This window comes from Anneissia japonica, unplaced genomic scaffold (genome assembly GCF_011630105.1).
Source record: "Anneissia japonica isolate Jap-2015-1 unplaced genomic scaffold, ASM1163010v1 scaffold288254_len121080_cov147, whole genome shotgun sequence".
NCBI classification, from domain to species: domain Eukaryota; kingdom Metazoa; phylum Echinodermata; class Crinoidea; order Comatulida; family Comatulidae; genus Anneissia; species Anneissia japonica.
The window spans coordinates 33,520-53,493 of NW_022747246.1; the positions used below are offsets into that span (position 1 = coordinate 33,520).

The following is a 19,974-nucleotide window of genomic DNA, read 5'->3' on the forward strand; positions in this document are numbered from 1 at the left end:
GAATGCCAGATTGTCGAAACCCAGTTTGCCGAAAACCCAGTTTGTGGAAAGTAAGTTTAAAGCAGTGAAACATTTACTCAACATTCAATCACGATGGAACCATTTCAATGTGATGCTGTCACTGTGATGTGTATTTGTAAAATAGCGGCTTATTGTAGTTTCTTTCTACTTTCAGTCTTGTTTTGTAAATCCAACTCGGTTAATAATTCAGCTATCAGCACAGTATTAATTAAATACTGTAAGCCTATCAAATAATCTCATACACATATATATATATATAAGTGTATAAAGTTTTAAAAATTCCCTGGTAGGAAGAGTTTTTTAGGGCTTAGTGTGGACCAAATAGTACTTTTAGACAAAAATATTTTGTACTAGCAAGCAAAATAACGTTATTTGTATAGGCAACTATTATTGTTGGTTCAACAGTCTCGCCCTTGACGTAGGATGACTGAGGGGTCGGAGATACAATGCTTAATTATTGCTCTACCTGATCTATCCATTATGTTTTTTAAAAGCACAGTATGCTGTACGACGGTGACGGCAAGATTCGGTAAACTGGGTTGTCAAGGTTTTGGTGAACTGGGTTTCGGCAAACTGGGTTTGGCAAACTAGATTTTGACAAACTAGTCTGATACTGTCAGAAAGATATGGCAGAAAGCATTAAAAATTAACTATTGAAACCCAATGGGTAGAGCGTGCAAGTCAGTCAGAGATGATTTAAGTAATCAATGAGAGCAGTAGGAATCAAAATTTAGTCGCAAAATGCCAAGTTAGTTAAAGTTAGTTTAAGTATCCATGGTTAGTTTCTCTATGATCCAATTCAAACAGTGGTGTTGAGTGTGGAATTTAAAGTTCTATGAAAACCAGGGGCGGATCCAAAGATGTCCAAAAGGGGTGGGGGCCAAATTTGGGCCGATCAAGAAACAATGTCCTAGGGGGTCCGGAGCATGCCTCTACAAAAATGTTGTCTTCTAGACGCCCGAAAATAATATTTGAGGCGTTCTGGGCTATCATTTTTTTTTCTTTCTCTTTTTTTTTTTTTCTTTTTTTTTACCTCCCTCTTTTCTTTTTTTTTTACCTCCCCTAAATCCGCCCCTGAAAACGCCTAAAATTAGGTAGAGAATGATAGTGCATATTAAAATTATCGGCTAATAAACATGAATACCTTTATAATTATTATCTCTAATAAATTTTCTATGAATAATTTATGAATAATTATATTAAATGAAATTGGTTCTGGAGTTGCACTTGTAGTTTCCTAGTAAGTATTTATTGCAAGTGATTGTGTAGCTTATGACGTTTAGATGAGTCGCAAGTTCAGGGGTGGATATCTCTGTATGGGTTTTACAGCAATAGTTCGTGATAAGCAGTCTGTGTATCTGACAGTGGGATTTGCTATATGGGTAATTTCCTGTGTTAGTTGGAAGCGTACGGGGATGACAGGCGATGTGGTGTTAGGATCGATTTGAGATAAGGAATGGGGTTGGCGTTTAACAAATATTGAGAGGAATCGAGTAACTCTTGTTTAATGATATAGAGTATTCTTTGCAAAGTTACTTGTTAGTGATGCTATTGAAAATCGAAATGACTTCCAGGAGGCAATTTTTAGATTTAGATATATAAAGATGAGAAGTTATTTAATATATTTAAGCAATAATTACTATCACGGGGCTGACTATATCATATCAATAAAGCATATAGTTAAGAATATGGAGAAATACTATCATTTCATACATTATTAAACCCACTTTTCAGATATTAATTTTAGGGGTTCTAAGGAGTTGATTGCCGGACAGAATAAATACTTTTTTCTTATTTTTCTTCATATTAGTACGATAGGCTTGACGAGAGGGTTCAATATTTTAATTAATTTGCTTATAAGCTATAAAATACTCGCACCTAGTTCTAAAATATAACATGAGCCATTACACAACCAGCAAGCACGTTAAGAACCTGGATGGAACTCGCTGCGCTAAACAGCCACTCCCCAGCATCGAGTATTGTGGCATGATGTGTTTATTTTACTTTATTAGTCGCAATTTCACTTTAAGTAATGCATTATACTTATAACATAAACTACGGACCTAAATTAATATAATAAATGCTTAATATAATGTTAAAAGGGTTAGATTTACTTAATTTGTCTGAGTATACTGTATCGATATCTTATTCCCTTTAATCAGATTACATGATCAATAGGTAAAAAGCAGACAGTTGTTGGATCCTTTCGGGTCTTTGACTTTATTTTTAGTTGATTGGTCAATTATTTTCTGGCGGACTTCACCGGCACGTACTCCATCACATCGCAATATCGCAGCAACTCCTGTAAAAAAACATAAAATTATTAAGATTAGTAAGTACTATCAACTTTTCATAATAATTCTTTGCTCACTACACTTTGAGATGAAACTAGTATGAGGCTTAGGAAGTAAAGTTAGTTTTAGTTGTGACATTCCGACAATCCAACGTAATTATGCAAATGTGTAACTAGGTGTTCGGTATCAAGCGGCGTATCTGGGCCCAGTGGTACAGGGGTGCATATGCATCTCCCACCCCTTTCAGAAACTAAACCAGTCACTTGTCGCAAATCCTGTTTCAGAGATAATGGCCAAAACATGCTTGAATGTCAAATTTTTTAAAACCTTTTTATTGCACTAAATTAACCATTATAGCTGTCTCTTATACACATCTAGATGTGTATAAGAGACAGGTATGCTGGTTTTATTTTTAATGTATTTTTCTAGTTAAGTTGTTTTATTTTAAGTTATTTCTTATGATTGACGCACCTCATGTGTGCCACTGATGTAAATGGTGTCTGCATAGAGTCAATAAATGATTCGATTTATTTACTATGCCAATTCTGTAGCATTATTTAATATCGAGTTACTAAGTGATGGTGTGGAGCCTAACCCTGGACCATCAAATTCCTTAAATTCTACGGATCAAACTGAGCAACATCTTAGTGTGTACTACCAAAATGTTCAAAGCCTCAAGAATAATATAACCTGTTACAAAACTGAACTTGGTAGTCACTTATTAGATAAATAAATTCCAGATAGTTGGTTTGTGAGTGACTGAATGACTCAGTATTGGATGCTGAACTAGTCATTATTAGGCGTCAGTTATACAGAAATGACCGTGATGATGGTAGAAGTGGAGGAGTTTTTGCTTCTTGTTTCCGAGGATTTTCATTCCAAGATACGTGCTATTGCTAACTGTGCTAGATTATAAGCAAGTTTTATGTAAATTCAAACATCTAGACGGAAGAAACTTATATTGGGTCCACCACTGCAATAGCTATTCTACATTGTTGGTCTTCTGTTATTTAATCCTTTTATTAATGACCTTTCTTACTATTTCTCCTCCTCTCACCATTTGCTGATATACTACCTTCTATACTATCCCCTTCAGTATGATCTTTCTACTCTCTTAAAATGGACCATCACCTGGAGGCTTAGTTTAAATTTTCTAAATTTAAAGTTATGACTATTACTAACAAAAAATACAATCTATTCATTACGGATAGAACATTAATAGTACGATACGTAAAAGAGTTGACCCTTATCAAAGATCTTAGTATCATTATTGATTGTAAATTAATTTTTATTCAAGTTGATGCTGCAGTTAGTAAAGCAAATAGAATGTTAGGTATGATACGACGTAACTGACAGTTGGTTTTTCTAGTTGAATTCATTTATATGTTTTGCTTTTTCGTCCCTACCTTGAGTACTGTAGTGTTGTATCGAATTGTTTCTCTTCTACTCATTGTACCCGTCTTCAAAAAGTCCCGGACCGTTTTGTTCATTTTGTTTATTCTACTTGTTGTCTTGTCTATTTGTTGTCTTGTCTATTTCTTGTCTTTCACTTGATTCTCGTCGTTCATTGTTTGATATTCAGTTTCTGTACAAATTTATGAATTCCCGTTTTGATTGTGATTTAATGTCTGTTCTCTTTTCATGTCAAAGCTGTTGACTGCCGTAGACATCTTTTCAACGAAGTTTTTTTTAATATCGATCGTATTGTAAAATCAGTTACCAAAAATGGTTTTGTTTCTCGTATTAGTCGTTTTTTTAATCATTGTGCTGAAAAGCTATTTTGATTGATCTTTTCTTTGATAGTTATAAATGTTTTTTGTAATGAAATTGTTCAGATTGCTTTAAGTTTATATTCTCATTTATATTTTGGCCTTTTGATCCATCCTGTAAGTGGGGGGTTTCCCGTTGTTGGATGTGATTGTAAATAAATAAATAAAAATAAATATTTGCTCGATTGTAACATTTTGCCAAAAGGTGAACGGAAATGAAACTTTTGACTTTTGACCCTAGATACCCAGCACATTCATAGATCCAAAACTGTTGGACATATAGACCTAATTATGGCTTCATTTGTTCAGCGTGTTTCTATTTACACTAATGCACCATGTTGTCATAAAGTAACCGAAAATGAAGTTTATGACCTCTGAACCTAGGTACCCTGTACGCCGGATATCAATATTTCCATGACCGTTGGTCATAGAGACCTAAGTTTAACCTCAATTTGTTCGAAACAAACATATTCTATTTGCAGCACTGCACCATTTTTCTAAAATTGACTGAAAATGACACTTATGACCTTTTACTCAAGGACGTCCCTGTAGCATATTCGATACTACCTCCATAACCATTGGTCATGGAGACCTAATTTTGACTTCAAATTGTTCAGAACATGCATGTTGCTATTTGAACTAAAGCAACGTTTTGTCATTCAACATTCAAAGACATTGGAAATGACATTTCTGAGCTTTGACTCTATATTAGGTACCCTGTTGCATATGTCTCATAATTTTGGTCTCAAATTATTGGGAACATTCATGTATCTATTTGCCCTATAGATATGTAATATCAAAATGTGACTGGAAATGACATTTCTGACCTTTGAACCAGCGTATACATCAGAATATACCATACATGTTTTTATAAGTATTTGTCTTATAGTGAATAAAAATGATATTGTTTTACCTAATGCACGGTAAAGCTCCTTTGTGCTTCAAATTATAAAATATTTAAATTAGAAAATACACTAACAAGTTGCTATTAGCATGATATATATTCGAGAAGACTGCTCTAGAAGTGAGATTATGCAAAGTAAATGATCGATCATCATAAAAAAAAATTGTGTTTGCCTTAAGCACAATTATCCTTGACTGTTAGGATGATCCTAATCTACGTATAGAACATTATCGAAATGAATACTGAATACAAAATGAATACTGTATAAAGAATCATTGAGGAGTAACCGTTAACACCTTAACCCAATCTCGGGCCCTATCTAGCTGGCTCGAATAAAGGAATGGGATACACATGGTGCATGGTTTTGCACAGGTGAACAGGTAATTTGGGATGGTAGCCAAGACGGTGAATCCCTAAGAAAAAATACAGGCAAATTTATGTTGTGAAGTGATACATTAAGTTTTGAAAAATTATTGTGTAGGGTAATGTTGCTATTAGCATGATATATTTAAGACTGTTCTAGAAGTGAGATTATGCAAAAGTGAATGAACGATCATCATAAAAATTTATGTTTGTCTTTTGGAGCCGTGTTTAATATACAAAATAGCGAATAATGTCAATACTGACAAGGGTAGGAAACAAAAGGAAACAAGCAAATAAAACTGACAGATACGAATGGTAACTAGACTATGATGATGTGCCATTTTCCTGTATCTTAAGAGAATAGCCCGCCAGGAACATATCTAAACAGGCAATGCCGCAGCCAGAATTTTCAAGCAGTGCGCGTCAATATCATGGTGGACCCACTTTAAGTGTAAATTAAAATAATGTGGACCCATTTTCCTAAAGGTTGACCCATTTTACGCAAAAAATATAAAAAATGTTGACCCATTGTCTTAAAAGTTTACTAATTTTATGCAAAATACGACCTTATCTAAAATAGCGCCCTCTGTAATTTCTGCCTTAACTGTATGGGGAAGAAATAATGCAGCCGGCCAGGCTTCCCAAAATTTGTATCTACATGGATCTACCTGGATATAGAGACGTGAAGCTGTTATAGCTTATGTGTCCCTCTTGACATTTCTTTGGGTGCATACGGGTTGAACTTAAGCGGATGGTTTGACCAGTGTTTTTGTAGACTGTTTTTGAATTGGTTGATTGTAAGAGAATCCACAATTGAGTTTGGTAAAGCGTCCCAAGAATTGATTGCTCTAAACGAAGATGCGTTTTGTCGAGATTTCACGTGGACTTTCTGAATTTTCCATTGGTGACCTCTATTGGATGTACATTTATTTATTTATTTATTTATTTTTAATCGCTAAACTGAACCTTATCACAACCTCGGATAATTTTAATTATTTTCAGCATTTCTTATATAATATGTTAAGGTTGGTAGATTCAGATGTTTTAGTCTCTCGCTGTACCGAAGATGACGAATTTGAGGAAGAAGCCTTGTGGCCCTTTGCTGAACTTTTTTCCAGAGTATCTTCATCTTTCTTAACAAGGGACTTCAAATTATGTAGTAATACTCTATAAGGATGGCCTGACGATACTTTTGTATAATTGAAGCAAACTATTCTGGTCCAAAGACGTGAATGTTCTATTAATTATACCCAGTTTTGAATTAGCTTTTTTTTTAAATATCTGCAATGTGATCCGAAAATGTTATCGACTTATCGAATAACACACCCAGGTCATTTTCTGCATTTACTGCCTTGAGTTCCATTTTATTTGTGGTCTTTACCATGGTATACTTTAAAAATTTATTACGTTTTCCATAATGAATAATTTTACATTTCTCTTTGTTAAAAGGCATTTGCCATTTCACTGACCATTTCCAAACTTCATCTAAATCATTCTATAGAAGATTTGCTTTAAAGCATTATTTACGATTAAGACAATTTTAGTATCATTAGCAAAGAGTTTAGTGCTACACCTTAATAAATCCGATAAGCCATTATACAAAAAAAATTTGAAATTTTTTTTTTTATTTAAATTTAAGTATGAGGGTGCCATTTCCGGTCATCTAGAGCTGCCATAATCATTTTTTTTTACCACAGCCCAACCATAGTAGGAAAATGTGATATTTACGCTACCTGTGAAAGTCCTTACCTGGGCTTTATCTATTTCGAATACCTGAATCTGCAACTGGATTATAACTCGTTAAATACCCGGGTTTTAGGGTGATATTAATGATTACCAGTAATTCCGGTAATTTTATGAAGACACCACAATCATAAATCTAATAATGTTTTAAGCTCAATTTTATGTAATACTTTAAATTATTTTTGTTGACTCAATTTGTCAAACAAAAAAAAAGAAAATAATAATAAATAACTTAAGTTCCATTTCCGGGCATACAAAATACTAAAATATTCTGCCCCTTAGCGCTAAACATTGTGGCGTTGACGAGGCCAAGACTCTCTTTCCGGACATTCATCAACCACCCCACTCCTCCTCCTCCTATTTATATCCTGGATACGCCACTGGTGTCCATCGAGAATCACCGAAATTTGTTTTAATCACCAAGCTATAAAGTCTTTGGAGTTTATTGTGAATAATCAATTAATTAATTAATGGTAACATATAGCAGCTGTTAAAATGTTACTATTATGTTTTAAACTATTAATAGTTTTGTTACTGTACAAATATCACTGTAACCTATCTGTATAAGCCACTAAAACGTTTACCCATTTCATGGTCTATGTATTCATTCAAAGGCGTAATAAACAAGGTTAATAAAAATCCATTGTAAAGCGCATGACCTCTTACCTGAAACATGAGGTGCGGACATAGACGTACCACTTTTAATTTTTGTACCATCGTTTGATTCATTATCGAGTGATTCCACAGCCACACCAGGTGCGAAAACATCTACACCAGTTCCAAAGTTTGAAAATGAAGCTCGTGTATCGGTGTCATCAGTGGCCCCGACAGTTATTGCCTGAAATGTAATTTTTACATTTAGTTTTACTGGATATTTACATTTTTAGATTAAATTTAATAAATATTTCTAAGTTAATGTCACGTGGCTGCATACTTATTTCAGATCATTGTCGGCGTTAACTTTTTTTACTGCTTTTCTTATTTCATTAACCTTTCTGTAGCATCCGAATGCAAGCTGGCTATAGCATCAATATTTAATTACAAACATCATTATCGTTTTATTTCACCATTATTAATCATAGTGACTGTTGGCACGGTATTGTGCTAATAGTCAATTCCATTTATAATTTAGAACAAACTGTTATCCTTGGCAGTCATTATTCTGCGTCGAGTTTTGGGCAGCTTTGGGGAGCATTCCTATTCTTACCCTCCCCAAAGGAGGTTATGCATTTATCGCTGTATGTCTCTCTGTCTGTCTCTTAGGCAAGATTACATTAAAACTAAGTAAGGGATTATCATAAAAATTAGTTGAATGGTACATATTGTAATAATCTAGGAAAGAGATGAAAAAATTTTGGTCATAAAAAATAAATGAATTGCCCATACACAGCATTTAAATTTTTAAAATATATCAAAGCTGCAAAGATTCTAAATGGAAAATACAGAGAATGTTAGGTATGACCCAAAGAGGGGGGGGGGTGATTAAATTTTGGTGACTACCTGGAGTAAGGTGTGGATATGAAAACCATTTAAAGAAAAAAAAATCCCAGACCAAATATTTCAAGAAATAGTCACCCTATCTGAATGAAACTTTCGTGAAAGTTTAAGTAACTTACAAGAAAGAAACTATGAAGTGTTGGTGACGATCCAAATGTTGGTGTGCATTTGAGAGTCATTTAAAGTCCAGACCTAAATATCTATAATAATAATCAATGGCTGTAAATGACACTATCTAGAATAGTTTGCCATATTTCGATGAAGTAATGCTTAAAAGTTGGTGACCATCCGGATTAGGGTGTTGATATGGAGACCATTTAAAGAAAAAGGTCCCAGACCAGATATTTCAAAAATGTTCAACTGATATGAATGAAACTTTTGTGAAAGCCTAACCAAGGTACAAGGAAGAAATTATGAAGTGTTGGTGACGATCAAAATTCGGCTGTGCATTTGAGGGCCCAAAGGTCCCAGACCTAAATATCTCGAAAATGGATCAATGGACAAAAATGACAATTGGCTGAATAGTTTGTCATGTTTTAAAAAAGGAATGCTTCAATTTTTGGTCATAAAGTAGAGTGTAGATATAAAAACTATTTTAAAGAATGAATTGGCCGAAAAAAAGCTTTATGATAAATATTTAGATTAGTGCAATTACAGTAAAGATGTACATCGTTTTATATGTATCTAACTTCATATTTTTCGGAACATATTGGGAATATTTTTCATCTTTACATTTAAACATGTGACGCTAAAAACCAAATCCCCATATTTTTATTTCCATAATATTTCCATTTCAACACAGGTACATTGCATGTATTTAATTGTTTGTCAGCTAATAGTAAAACGTGCTAGTATGTTAAGCTAAAAGATGTAATGAATTGTCAGGTGTACAACTAAAAGGCGTTCGAAAATGAAGTGTTTGTATTTTAATGTTGATATTTAGACCACTAAAAACAAAACCTCGCAGATCAGATATCTCAAAATCTAATCAATTCATCTAAAGGGAACTTTCGTGTTAGTGTAATATTTTAGAAGCAGATTGTAGTTGGTGGTTGGAAACTAGAACCATATTTAAGAAAATATTTTATATAAAAAGATTGGCGGTTGGCAAGTAGGTATACAACTAAGGCGTTTCCAGTTAGCTTGTTAGTGTATATTTTTTTTAATTAAGTGGGTTATCTCATTTTTAGCTCCAATGAGGAACTCTAGGAGTATCCTGCTGATTGATTGATTAAGTAATAGTCAAATACCCAGGACTGTACATCCTGACATTACTTTTAACATAGGACACGTCGTATAGATGATGCGGTCGGTTAACGATGTGTTCAATTACCCTAATGTTCGCGAGTTGAAATCGCGTCTCTAAGAGTACTCTACTGATTGATTGACTGACTGACTGACTGACTGACTGACTGACTGAATAAATACAGTAACAGGCATAGGCGTTTCCGGTTAGTGGACACTGTTTTTAAGTAAGTAGTGGTTGAAAAAAGGATTCTCAAATGTTTTAGCCGTTTCAGTAGCTGAAAATAATATGTTTCAATATGTATCTTGGGTTCTGTGTTCAGGCCGATATTAAATTTTGGTGAAATCATTTCTGATTAAAAAATCTAAAAATGGAAATAGTGCCCTCTCTTTGAAATGAAAAAAAGTGTTATGGCGAGTTACTGTGTGTTTTTGAAGAGGAGTGGAGCGAAGTGAGGTAAGGTAGGGTGGTATTGGTGGTGGTTGAAGTAAAATAGGAACATATTTTGGAAGATTTATTTTATAGAAAGGGATTTGCGGTGGGCAGAGATATGCTCTCCACTGACTGCTCTTATTTTTATTGTTATTGTTTTATTATTTTCATTCATATTTATGTTGTGATTAAGTAAGCTATGTATTACCTTACTCATTAGATCGTTTTTAACTACGTTTGTATATTCTGAACTTGTGATTTGTATGATTTATGAAAGCACCACTGTTTTGTGTGTGCTACAGTTTAAAAAGTGAGAGCCAAATACAAATTGAAACTTAAAATTAAAACGGACAAGAAAACGAAAATACCTCGGTCACTCTAGCTGGTGACTGGTCACATGCATCTTTTTCATCGTTTCCTGCAGAGGCTACAACAACATAGTCCGCTCGAATCAACCTCTTTACAGCATCGTCAATCGCTTTGCATTTGTCAAATCCAAGTGACATGGATACGATACTACCACTGTCCCCATTATTCAGAATATAGTTAATTGCTGGACAAAATAAATATTTTTATTGTTTATATTTTTTTATATTTTTGTTCAGTACACGTTTATACTAGGCATGATCGCCAACTCGTGGCAAAAATATACTTTTATTCTTAAAGGCGTTGGCGCACTTCAAATTATTATTACCCTGGTGATTGGATTAAACACAAATGAAACATACTCATTTAGCTCCTCGAGGAAGTAACCTATAAATCTGCAGCAGCTACTTTTTGTTCAGTACACGTTTATAATAGGCATGATCGCCAACGCACAGCCAAAATATACTGCTATTCTTAAACACATTTATGCATTTCACTTTATTCTTACCCTGGTGATTAGATTAAACACAAATGATACAAGCTTATCTAGCTCTCCTCGAAGTAGTAACCTATAACGCTGCATAAAATAATCGGCGCAATTGGCACCCTAGTATTAATTGGGGAGATACAATGTGGTTTAAGCTTCCGTACTGCATCATTGATGAGTAATATATATCATTATATATACATATATATATATATATCATATTTTAGGCTTCCTGCTTCCATCATTATTACTATTGTTTATTTGCCTTCCATTAAATATATATTTTTTTATATAGGCGCACATTTATTTGTATTAAATTAATGGTTAGTATAATTTTTCCATCACCACTCCCTGGTTTTTGGTTTTAATTATAGCACTATGTTTAGTCTTTCAATTATCATCATCTAATCCATTGACTATAGTAATGCTTTCCAACAGTCCACCACTTGATCATTCATTGTTCTCCCTTATCACTATTTATTTGTACATATATATGATATATTATATCATCAATCCTTTATAGCATGCCGACTTACTTTTGACATAACTATTGTTTCTCAAATTCTATATTACCTAGAAACGTTCTCAATATGTACTGTCTCATTGTTGACATCGGTTCCTACTCCCATTTTCCATACAACTAATAAATAACTATGTTTGATACGATTTATAGAATGTTTCTATTATTTTAATACTCTATTATTATCTATTGATAATAATAATAATCGTATCAAGCATAGCCCTTTAACAAAAAGTTACCGTTTTAATTGCAAGAAAAAAAGTGACAGGGTTTGAACCTGCAGCCTCTCATTGTAAAGGCGAGTATCATAATATTAGACCACTGAGACCTATAGGATATACTTGTAAATCTAACCCATGTCAGTTTTTCATACAAATAATATAGGGGAACTTCTCGATGATGAGCTATGCTTGCTACGATTCTTATACTCTAAAGTACTAGGTCATGGTGGTACAAAGTAGGATTAAAATGCAACAAATTGTGCCGATTAGCTGCTGCAAATCAATGACGTAATTGACAATTTAAGTGATTGAAACTTAAACTTACCTTCAACTACATCTTCCTCATCAACATTTGCCGAGCATCCACCTACGCGTACACTGCGTATTTTCACACCCTGGGCGACCCCGTACGTTGCTGCAGCAATCGTACCGGCAACGTGCGTGCCGTGTCCGATGCAGTCCTCCTCCTAAGCGGATAAAACAAATAGATATTCAGACATTAATTGCAATAATGTCCATTGCTGGAGCGCATTCAGCTTCTATTTGAGTTCAATAAAGACATCACCATTTCGAGTAATGCTAAACCCCACAAACCCCGTAAACCCCGCAGACCACATCTAAACCTTGTGATAGCGAATGAATCAAGTAGTATAAGACTAAACTTGGTATCTCAATAAAACAAAATTATAATTTTATGTTCGTAATAACCTATTTTTGGATTAAAATCTTTATTTTTTTTTGTTAAAAATACCTAAAAATACACCTCAAACTCCATAAAACACAGTTCAAACCCCATCCAAACCATGTGATAGTAATTGAATCACGTAGTGTTTAGGATAGTAGGATTTAACTTGGTATCTCAATTAAAAAAAATTATACGTTTATGTTCGTAAGAACCTATTTTGGGGTTAAAATCTTGATTTTGTTAAAAAATACCTAAAAATGCACCGCTAACCCCCCAAAACAAAGTGAAAACCCCACCCAAAACCCTGGCGTGGGGAGCATGTTTATCTAGAATTTCCTTAAGCAAGCAGATTTATAATGCAAAACAAAGTTATCTAAATCCACATATTCACAAGCCATTATTTGAGCCACTTTAACAAAATAGAAACACACAGTGATCAATAGACTTGAATTTACGATGTAAGTGTAAAACTGACATGATTACGTCAATGTGAGGAGGTACGACAGTAATGTAAATAATTGCATGATCTGAAAACATAGCTAAGCGGTTCGACGACTAAATAAATGATAGATAAATCATCCTCTTTCGACATTATCAAGTCGAGAGTATGTCCAGCACTATGTGTAGGTCCAAATAATATGGGGAGCCTAAAGTTGAAAAAAACGAAATAGTATCGAAGAATTTGGAGACAGCAGGCCTTTGAGGACAGTCACAATGTTAAAATCACCATGAAGCAATGTTCTACTATTCAGAAAATCAACACATCTAAGAAATTAATCAAATTCATTAATAAAATTAGATATCTTAGTTCCTCGAAGACAATATCCGACAGCAAAATTGTGCTGTCCAATGGAGAATAGACTAAAGATTAAACAAAAACATCTTTGCGAAGTTTAAAGTTAAGGGAATTGCGATATAGCAAACCAATACCGCCACCACAATGTATCTGGACATGTACATTAAAAGTCATATGACTTAAGTTTGCTAATTATAACATGATCATCGGAAAAAAAGCCAGGTTTTGTAATTTTAAAAAAATCATCAATAATGTCATAATTTGGTCACAAGTAAAAATAGTTGTATTACAAATAGAGGATTTCAAAGAGTAAACTTAAGTTAGGAAGCTAAGTCGGTGTTCAGATTAAGAGTAGGTAAAGCAATAGCACCAGAATAAATAAAAAGCAGATTTTTAGCCTTATCAGCCCTGACGAACACCCGTAAGCCTGCCACACTTGTGTTTTCCAGTAACATGAAGGGTTCTAGTAAGAAACACCTCATTAGTCAACCTAAGCTTAGGATCATTCAGCTCAGTCAGCTGAGTAAAAAACCCCATGAAAATGTCAGACGTAATACCAAACTGTGGAATACTGAAACAATGAGCCTAGCAATAAACTGCATAGGTGACTAGTTAAATGGACAGAAACAATAACAATGGTACAATCACTTAAGACAATTATAGGCCAAGCTGTAACACATGATAATACCGATCATACAAATAGAAATTACAAAAACATTAATAAACTTAAACAACCAATCAGACACAAAATTAGTAACAAAGAATACAAAAACAAGATCATCAGATAATTTATATAATTTAATTTTAATTACAGGTTAGCAGAGTCAGAGCCAAGCAATCCATTGCTGTTACTTTTTCCGCTGTTGCATGCATTGCTACCGTTATTCTTTTTAAAAAGATTATTATTGTAGTTGTTATTCATCTTACATCGGTTTTAACAACTTCGTGCCAATTCTCTGCTCTGCCACCAAACATAGCATGGTCGGTATTGACGCCAGAATCGATAACGTACACGATTTCGTTATAACCATTTCCTTTACAGATTCAAAAAGAAAAGGACTGAAATAGTTAATTAATAGATAATTATAATGATAATGACACATTAAAAATAACAATAAATTTTCTGAACATTGACTTCTAATTTCCAGGATTACATGACAAGATGTTAGTAAAAACAATATAAGTTTAAAGTAACGGTGCCATTTGTGTTGTCAAAGTTCTCGTTATCACCTGGACAGTGCGTTGCTTCCCAGCATTTTGCTACTCAGCACGTTGTCGCATTTGCGCATTTGGCCCTTTCGTAAACCCGTCCTCAGCCGCCGATAATTTTTTTTAACGTAGGATAGTTTGATAAAATTTCAGGAATAATTCATAATCATAGAGCATAGCACTTAACGTCAGACTCTTTATTCAGTCTGTTACCGACGCATATTAACATCCAGTCTATTTTATTATTATCGTGAACTTAACAAATACAAAGTAAACATGAAAAGAAGGTGATTTATTTATGTTATGCAAAATGTTTTTTCTTTTGTATGTATTTTCATATGCTAGATAATTGAATGAAAAAAAAACATTTGTTTTTAGTCCTATGATATTGCACGACATATGATCATGCACGATTGATGAATCCTTCGCGTTAAACCTCATCTAGGCCTTTTGTAAAGCAGACGGTGGTGGTACTAGTGGATAATTTGTCCTAGCTTTCGCAGCATCGAGCGAAATTTATTAGCTTATACATAGTGGAATTTTAATAAACTCAAATTAAACTTCCTTCTTAAATAAAGGAAGGAAGGAAGGAAGGAGAGAACGAAGGAAGGAAGTAAGGAAGGAAGGAAGGAATGGAAGGAAGGAAGGAATGAGGGAAAGAAAGAAAGAAAGAGAGAGAGAGAGAGAAAAAGAAAGAAAGAAAGAAAGAGAGAGAGAGAGAGAGAAGTGAGAGAGAGAGAGAGAGAGAGAGAGAGAGAGAGAGAAATTAATATAACATTACATAGGGCCTAGGCTAGGCCTGATGTAATGAAGAAGTGTAGGCCTACTGTGTACACGAAAGCTTGTGACAATACATATTTCAACTAGTATATAAAGTGCTACCGTTTTCTTATTGTTTGATTACTGTTAAGACTAGTACGGCTCACCATATTATTATTTATCGTAATGTTATAGTATTACAGTAAAATAGGAGCAGCGCTGAAATTTTTCGATACTCTCGCATGAAACTAGTGCAAGGCAAAGTTTTAGTACTTTTTATTTAGTTTACATTTGTGGTAAATTGTTGTTTTAAAATATCTTAAAATGTATTACTTGGGAGTTGCCTTGTCATAGCGAAGAAAAAACAAATCACTACGCTTATTGAGACTCGATAATTAGTTTGTGTGTGATTATTTCTGACCATGGAGGAAATAGGCCTACTCGTCATAGATTGAGTTTCTTTTTAAAATCGCGATCGCGCTCAGGGTTGGCACGGCGGGTTTACGAAAGGGCCAAATGCCACGGTGCCACCTACCCAATCACGTCTGTAAGTAGTACGTCTTACGATAATTAGCCATGTAGGTCTACCGAGTTCTTACACATAAAAGCGAACAAGAGAAACTCCTACGCGAACAACTATTATTTCAGAAGTGTAGTAAGTTAAGCGATTTAACTAAACCAACCAGAAATTAAAAGCTCATAATTGTTTGATATGGAACAAAAAGAATAATTGCATATCTAAGGTCTTTTTGTCTCTTTTGTTTAAAACAACTTATACCGTATATACTCGCTTATAAGGTGACCCGCGTGTAAGACCAACCCCGAGTTTGAGAAGATTTTTGGACAATTTTTGTATAACGAGCGTATAAGACTAACCCCTGTTTTATCGTCGGAATTCCTAATTTTTTTCTGATTTTATCGTTTTGATACTGTATCTAGCTGGCTATAAACGGAGCAAATGCAAGGTTAACCTTCCAGATAATACCAATCTTTTTACGTTCATCAAAACCTTTTTTCCAGTATTTAAAGACGAACATGATTTAATCTAAAATGTGTATGTCGTGCGTACAAGACGACCTCCTGTTTTTCGATCGTCATTTACTATTTTAGGCCTCGACTTTTACGCGAGTATATACTGTAATATATAATAGAAAAAAACTAAGCCAATCATATATGGTATGTTTTTATTGCAGAAAGATGTATACGGTAATTATTTAGACTTGTAAAATGTTATATATTATTTTCATACTATAGCATACACATTGGCCAGTATAATGTTAATATTATAAATTATTACCTCTCTGTAGAATAAAATTATATGAACGAGTTTCAAGTATTTTTGACAATTATTGCTAAAAATGGCTTCAGTATTTAATTGAAAAGTAAAACTATTACTATTTATACTGTATTATAAATAACATTGTGGATAATAATAATAAAACAAATATTACTATCAACACTGCAGTACCAACTGCTTACTTCGACTCGAATTAAACCCTGGCCATCAGGCGCAAGCTTGGTGGTCTAGGGGTATGATGCCAGGCTAGTGATCTGGAGATCGTGGGTTCGAGAACCACCCGAGAACAACTTGCGATTTGTTCTTCGCAGTTGTTTTCAAATGTACTGAGTATTCGGTACATTTCCACGTCAGTTAGGGCAAAAATTACACCTATACAAATAAAAAAATAATTCAGTACAATCCAACAATAGGGTATTGTTTCGGCTAATGATAATCAGTGACAATAATGATGATGACTGTGTGTTGGTAACTTCGTTGGGTAGCAACGGGCACTTTAAAGAGCCAAGTCTTTTTTTCGAGACGAGTATTGGGTTACCTCTGTGTGCTGGTTCATACCTGTTGTGAACAGACGAGCGTAGTTGGCACCGGTTTACCGTGTAGTTCACAGACACTGATCCTTTAGGGCAATTTTATACGACCATGGAGGAAAAGCTTTGAGGCTTCAATATAAAGCGCGATACATTAGGAACCGAACTATTCAACAACTAGCCCGAAAAACCTAGCAGTTGGGGCATATTACGTCTTAGGAAACAAGCTAAATTGCTATATAGAATAACTGTACTTAGTTATATGAAAACAATCGTATAACCATAGGGTTTTCACTTCATGGTATTAGACTATAAACCACTACAGTCTATAAATATTTTTAAAGCTCTAAAAAGGTAAATATAAGCGTCCTCCTTACCAATTGGTGAATAGTTGTTGTCTAGTGGAAGGTTCCGCTGGTCAATACGATCTAACCCCCAAACATCAGTGTACGCAGACAGTTTGCCTACCAAACTTTTTTCGACATACTTCACACCCTCCATTTCAAGAATCTGCAAGGAGAAAAGATGAATAAATATTTAAAAAACTAATTACATTGAACCAACCTTACTCTGACCTTTTTGAGTCATCTTCAGGAAATATACTATTGATGAAAATATCGATAACAATATAACGTGCAAGCACCTAAATACTTTATCATAACAAAATTAATTTAAACATAGTGCTTTATAAATATAAAGTGCATTAATTTCAATAATATGTACATTTACATTGTCACCCTAAAAAATATACGGGTAAAGTATTAAAATATCAGGCACTACCTGGTCTAGTTCGTCCTCATTAAGGTCACATACGACTGCGTTTATGCCATTAGAGTGCCCGTTGAGTGTTTTGCAAGGGGTGATACGGCTGCTCTCAGAAGATCTTACGTTATCCACTTTTTTCTTCATTGCGTCTGTATCCTCATCATCCTGTTTATAATGAAAACAATTGGCTTCAGATAAAAATTCTTCGAGCAAGTATGCGAATAATTTAAGCTTGTTTTAGCAGTGCTTTAAAATTTTGAAGCTAATTAGGGAAACAACACAGTATTAGAATGGAAAAAAAATATCAGTAATATTAATTGAATTTACCTCAAGAACCACGATATATCTGTTACCTTCGGATTTGCCATTGTAAAGTGCAGCCTTACCAGCTCTCAATTCTTCACGGTCATGAATACTTGTGCACTCTGGAGTTCGTGGACAGGCTTGATTAAGCCGCGCCAATAACAATACAAACACAGTACCAGACAAAACTTCAAACAACTTCATAATTGGGGTGTTCGTATCTCTTCCGTGCAATGCATAGAAATTACAAGAAGTAACTGGATTTCTTAGGATAGATCAGTGCTTATATAACTTCCATCAGCCAATCAGGTGCATGCTTTTGATTCCAGTAAAAGAAAGAAAGAGTAATCCAAAGAGATAAACATTGCAAATAAGACTAGAATTCCAGCTAACACTATTTAAACAAAAAGCAGTGTAATAAAAAAGTTCCCGGATGTCAGTCAAACTACATATATTATTTGACAAATCAGAATTCGTTATTAAATTTATCGAATAAGAAACAAGCCCACAAATAAATCCTGCTCCTGGAGCATTGTGTAGGCTAAAATAGTGTCTGTGATATAACTGTTTCAATATCGAATGTGTATTTTATTTTTTTCATTGGCAAGACAACAGAAAATAATTCTTAGTATGAATTACACTAATATGAATACTAAATTCTTGAAATGTTTAACAATTCCACTTTCATGCAAAGTTTCTGTCACTAATAATAATAATAATAATAATAATAATAATAATAATTGTAATAATAATAATGATGATGATGATGATGATGATGATAATGATGATGATGGTGATGATGATGATGATGATGCCTACGACGACGACGGCGATGACGATGACGAAGATGATGATGATTTCAAAATATGACATACTTTATGAAAAGCAGTTCGGTTTCAGAAAAGGATATAGTACATCTATGGCCCTTATTGATCTTACTAACAAAATTGTGAATGCATTTGAAAATCGCCATCTTGCAATTGGTCTTTTTATAGATCTCTCCAAGGCTTTCGACACAATTGATCACAATATTCTCTTATTTAAATTATCTCACTATGGAATTCGTGGCCCCGCACTTACACTTCTCAAAAGTTACCTCTCCAACCGGGCCTAGTGTACTAAATATTCTACTTCTATATCAAATTACAGACCAATCACTTGTGGAGTTCCTCAAAGTTCTTTACTGGGTCCCCTCCTTTTTATTTTGTACATCAATGATATCCATCTATCCTCTGACTTACTTAATTTCTTCCTTTATGCTGATGACACCACTGTTTTTTATTCTGACCATGATATCCAATCATTATTTGATACTGTCAACTCCAATCTGATTCCCTTGTCCCAATACTTTGCTGCTAATGAACTTTCAATTAACCTTAACAAATGTAACTTCATCCTGTTTGTGACCCCACAAAAGTTAAAATGTATTGATAACACTCCTTTTAAAATTTTTATCGATAATTATGACATACCCTCTGTTCAGTCAGCTAAGTTCTTAAGAGTTCATCTTGACAGTGGCCTATCATGGAAAAAACATATCCACGAAATTGAAAACAAAATTTCAAAAAGCCTTGGTATTATTTTTAGATTATCCCCATTTGTACCCACTAATATTCTTCGTATTCTTTACTGCTCTTTAATCCTTCCTTATTTGAGCTACTGCAACATTGTTTGGGGCAATACTTATTTATCCAATATTAACAGACTTCAAGTTCTCCAAAAACAAAAGTTATTAGACTTATATCTGGCGCTCCACCACTGTCTCAC

The 19,974-nt window shown here is 34.1% G+C and overlaps 1 protein-coding gene across 1 annotated transcript; it reads right to left on the reverse strand.

Annotated features, from left to right (window-relative positions):
* Window positions 1-1,059: 1,059 nt before the first annotated feature.
* LOC117120448 (alkaline serine exoprotease A-like) lies at window positions 1,060-18,478 on the reverse strand. Its single transcript, XM_033265474.1, has 8 exons — window positions 18,232-18,478; window positions 17,920-18,069; window positions 17,517-17,649; window positions 14,272-14,378; window positions 12,189-12,330; window positions 10,638-10,822; window positions 7,761-7,932; window positions 1,060-2,323 (listed from the first exon to the last, which is right to left on the reverse strand). Exons 1-8 carry the CDS (start codon window positions 18,409-18,411, stop codon window positions 2,193-2,195), a joined length of 1,200 nt encoding a protein of 399 aa, XP_033121365.1. The 5' UTR covers window positions 18,412-18,478; the 3' UTR covers window positions 1,060-2,192.
* Between the last annotated feature and the right edge of the window lie 1,496 nt (window positions 18,479-19,974).

Excerpts from the sequence above, each read along its gene's own strand:
- LOC117120448 (XM_033265474.1), bottom strand. The coding sequence starts at position 18,411 with ATGAAGTTGTTTGAAGTTTTGTCTGGTACTGTGTTTGTATTGTTATTG. Across the intron at positions 18,070-18,231 it reads GATATATCGTGGTTCTTGAG|GATGATGAGGATACAGACGC; the intron begins GTAAATTCAATT and ends CATTATAAACAG. Across the intron at positions 7,933-10,637 it reads CACCAGCTAGAGTGACCGAG|GCAATAACTGTCGGGGCCAC; the intron begins GTATTTTCGTTT and ends ATTACATTTCAG.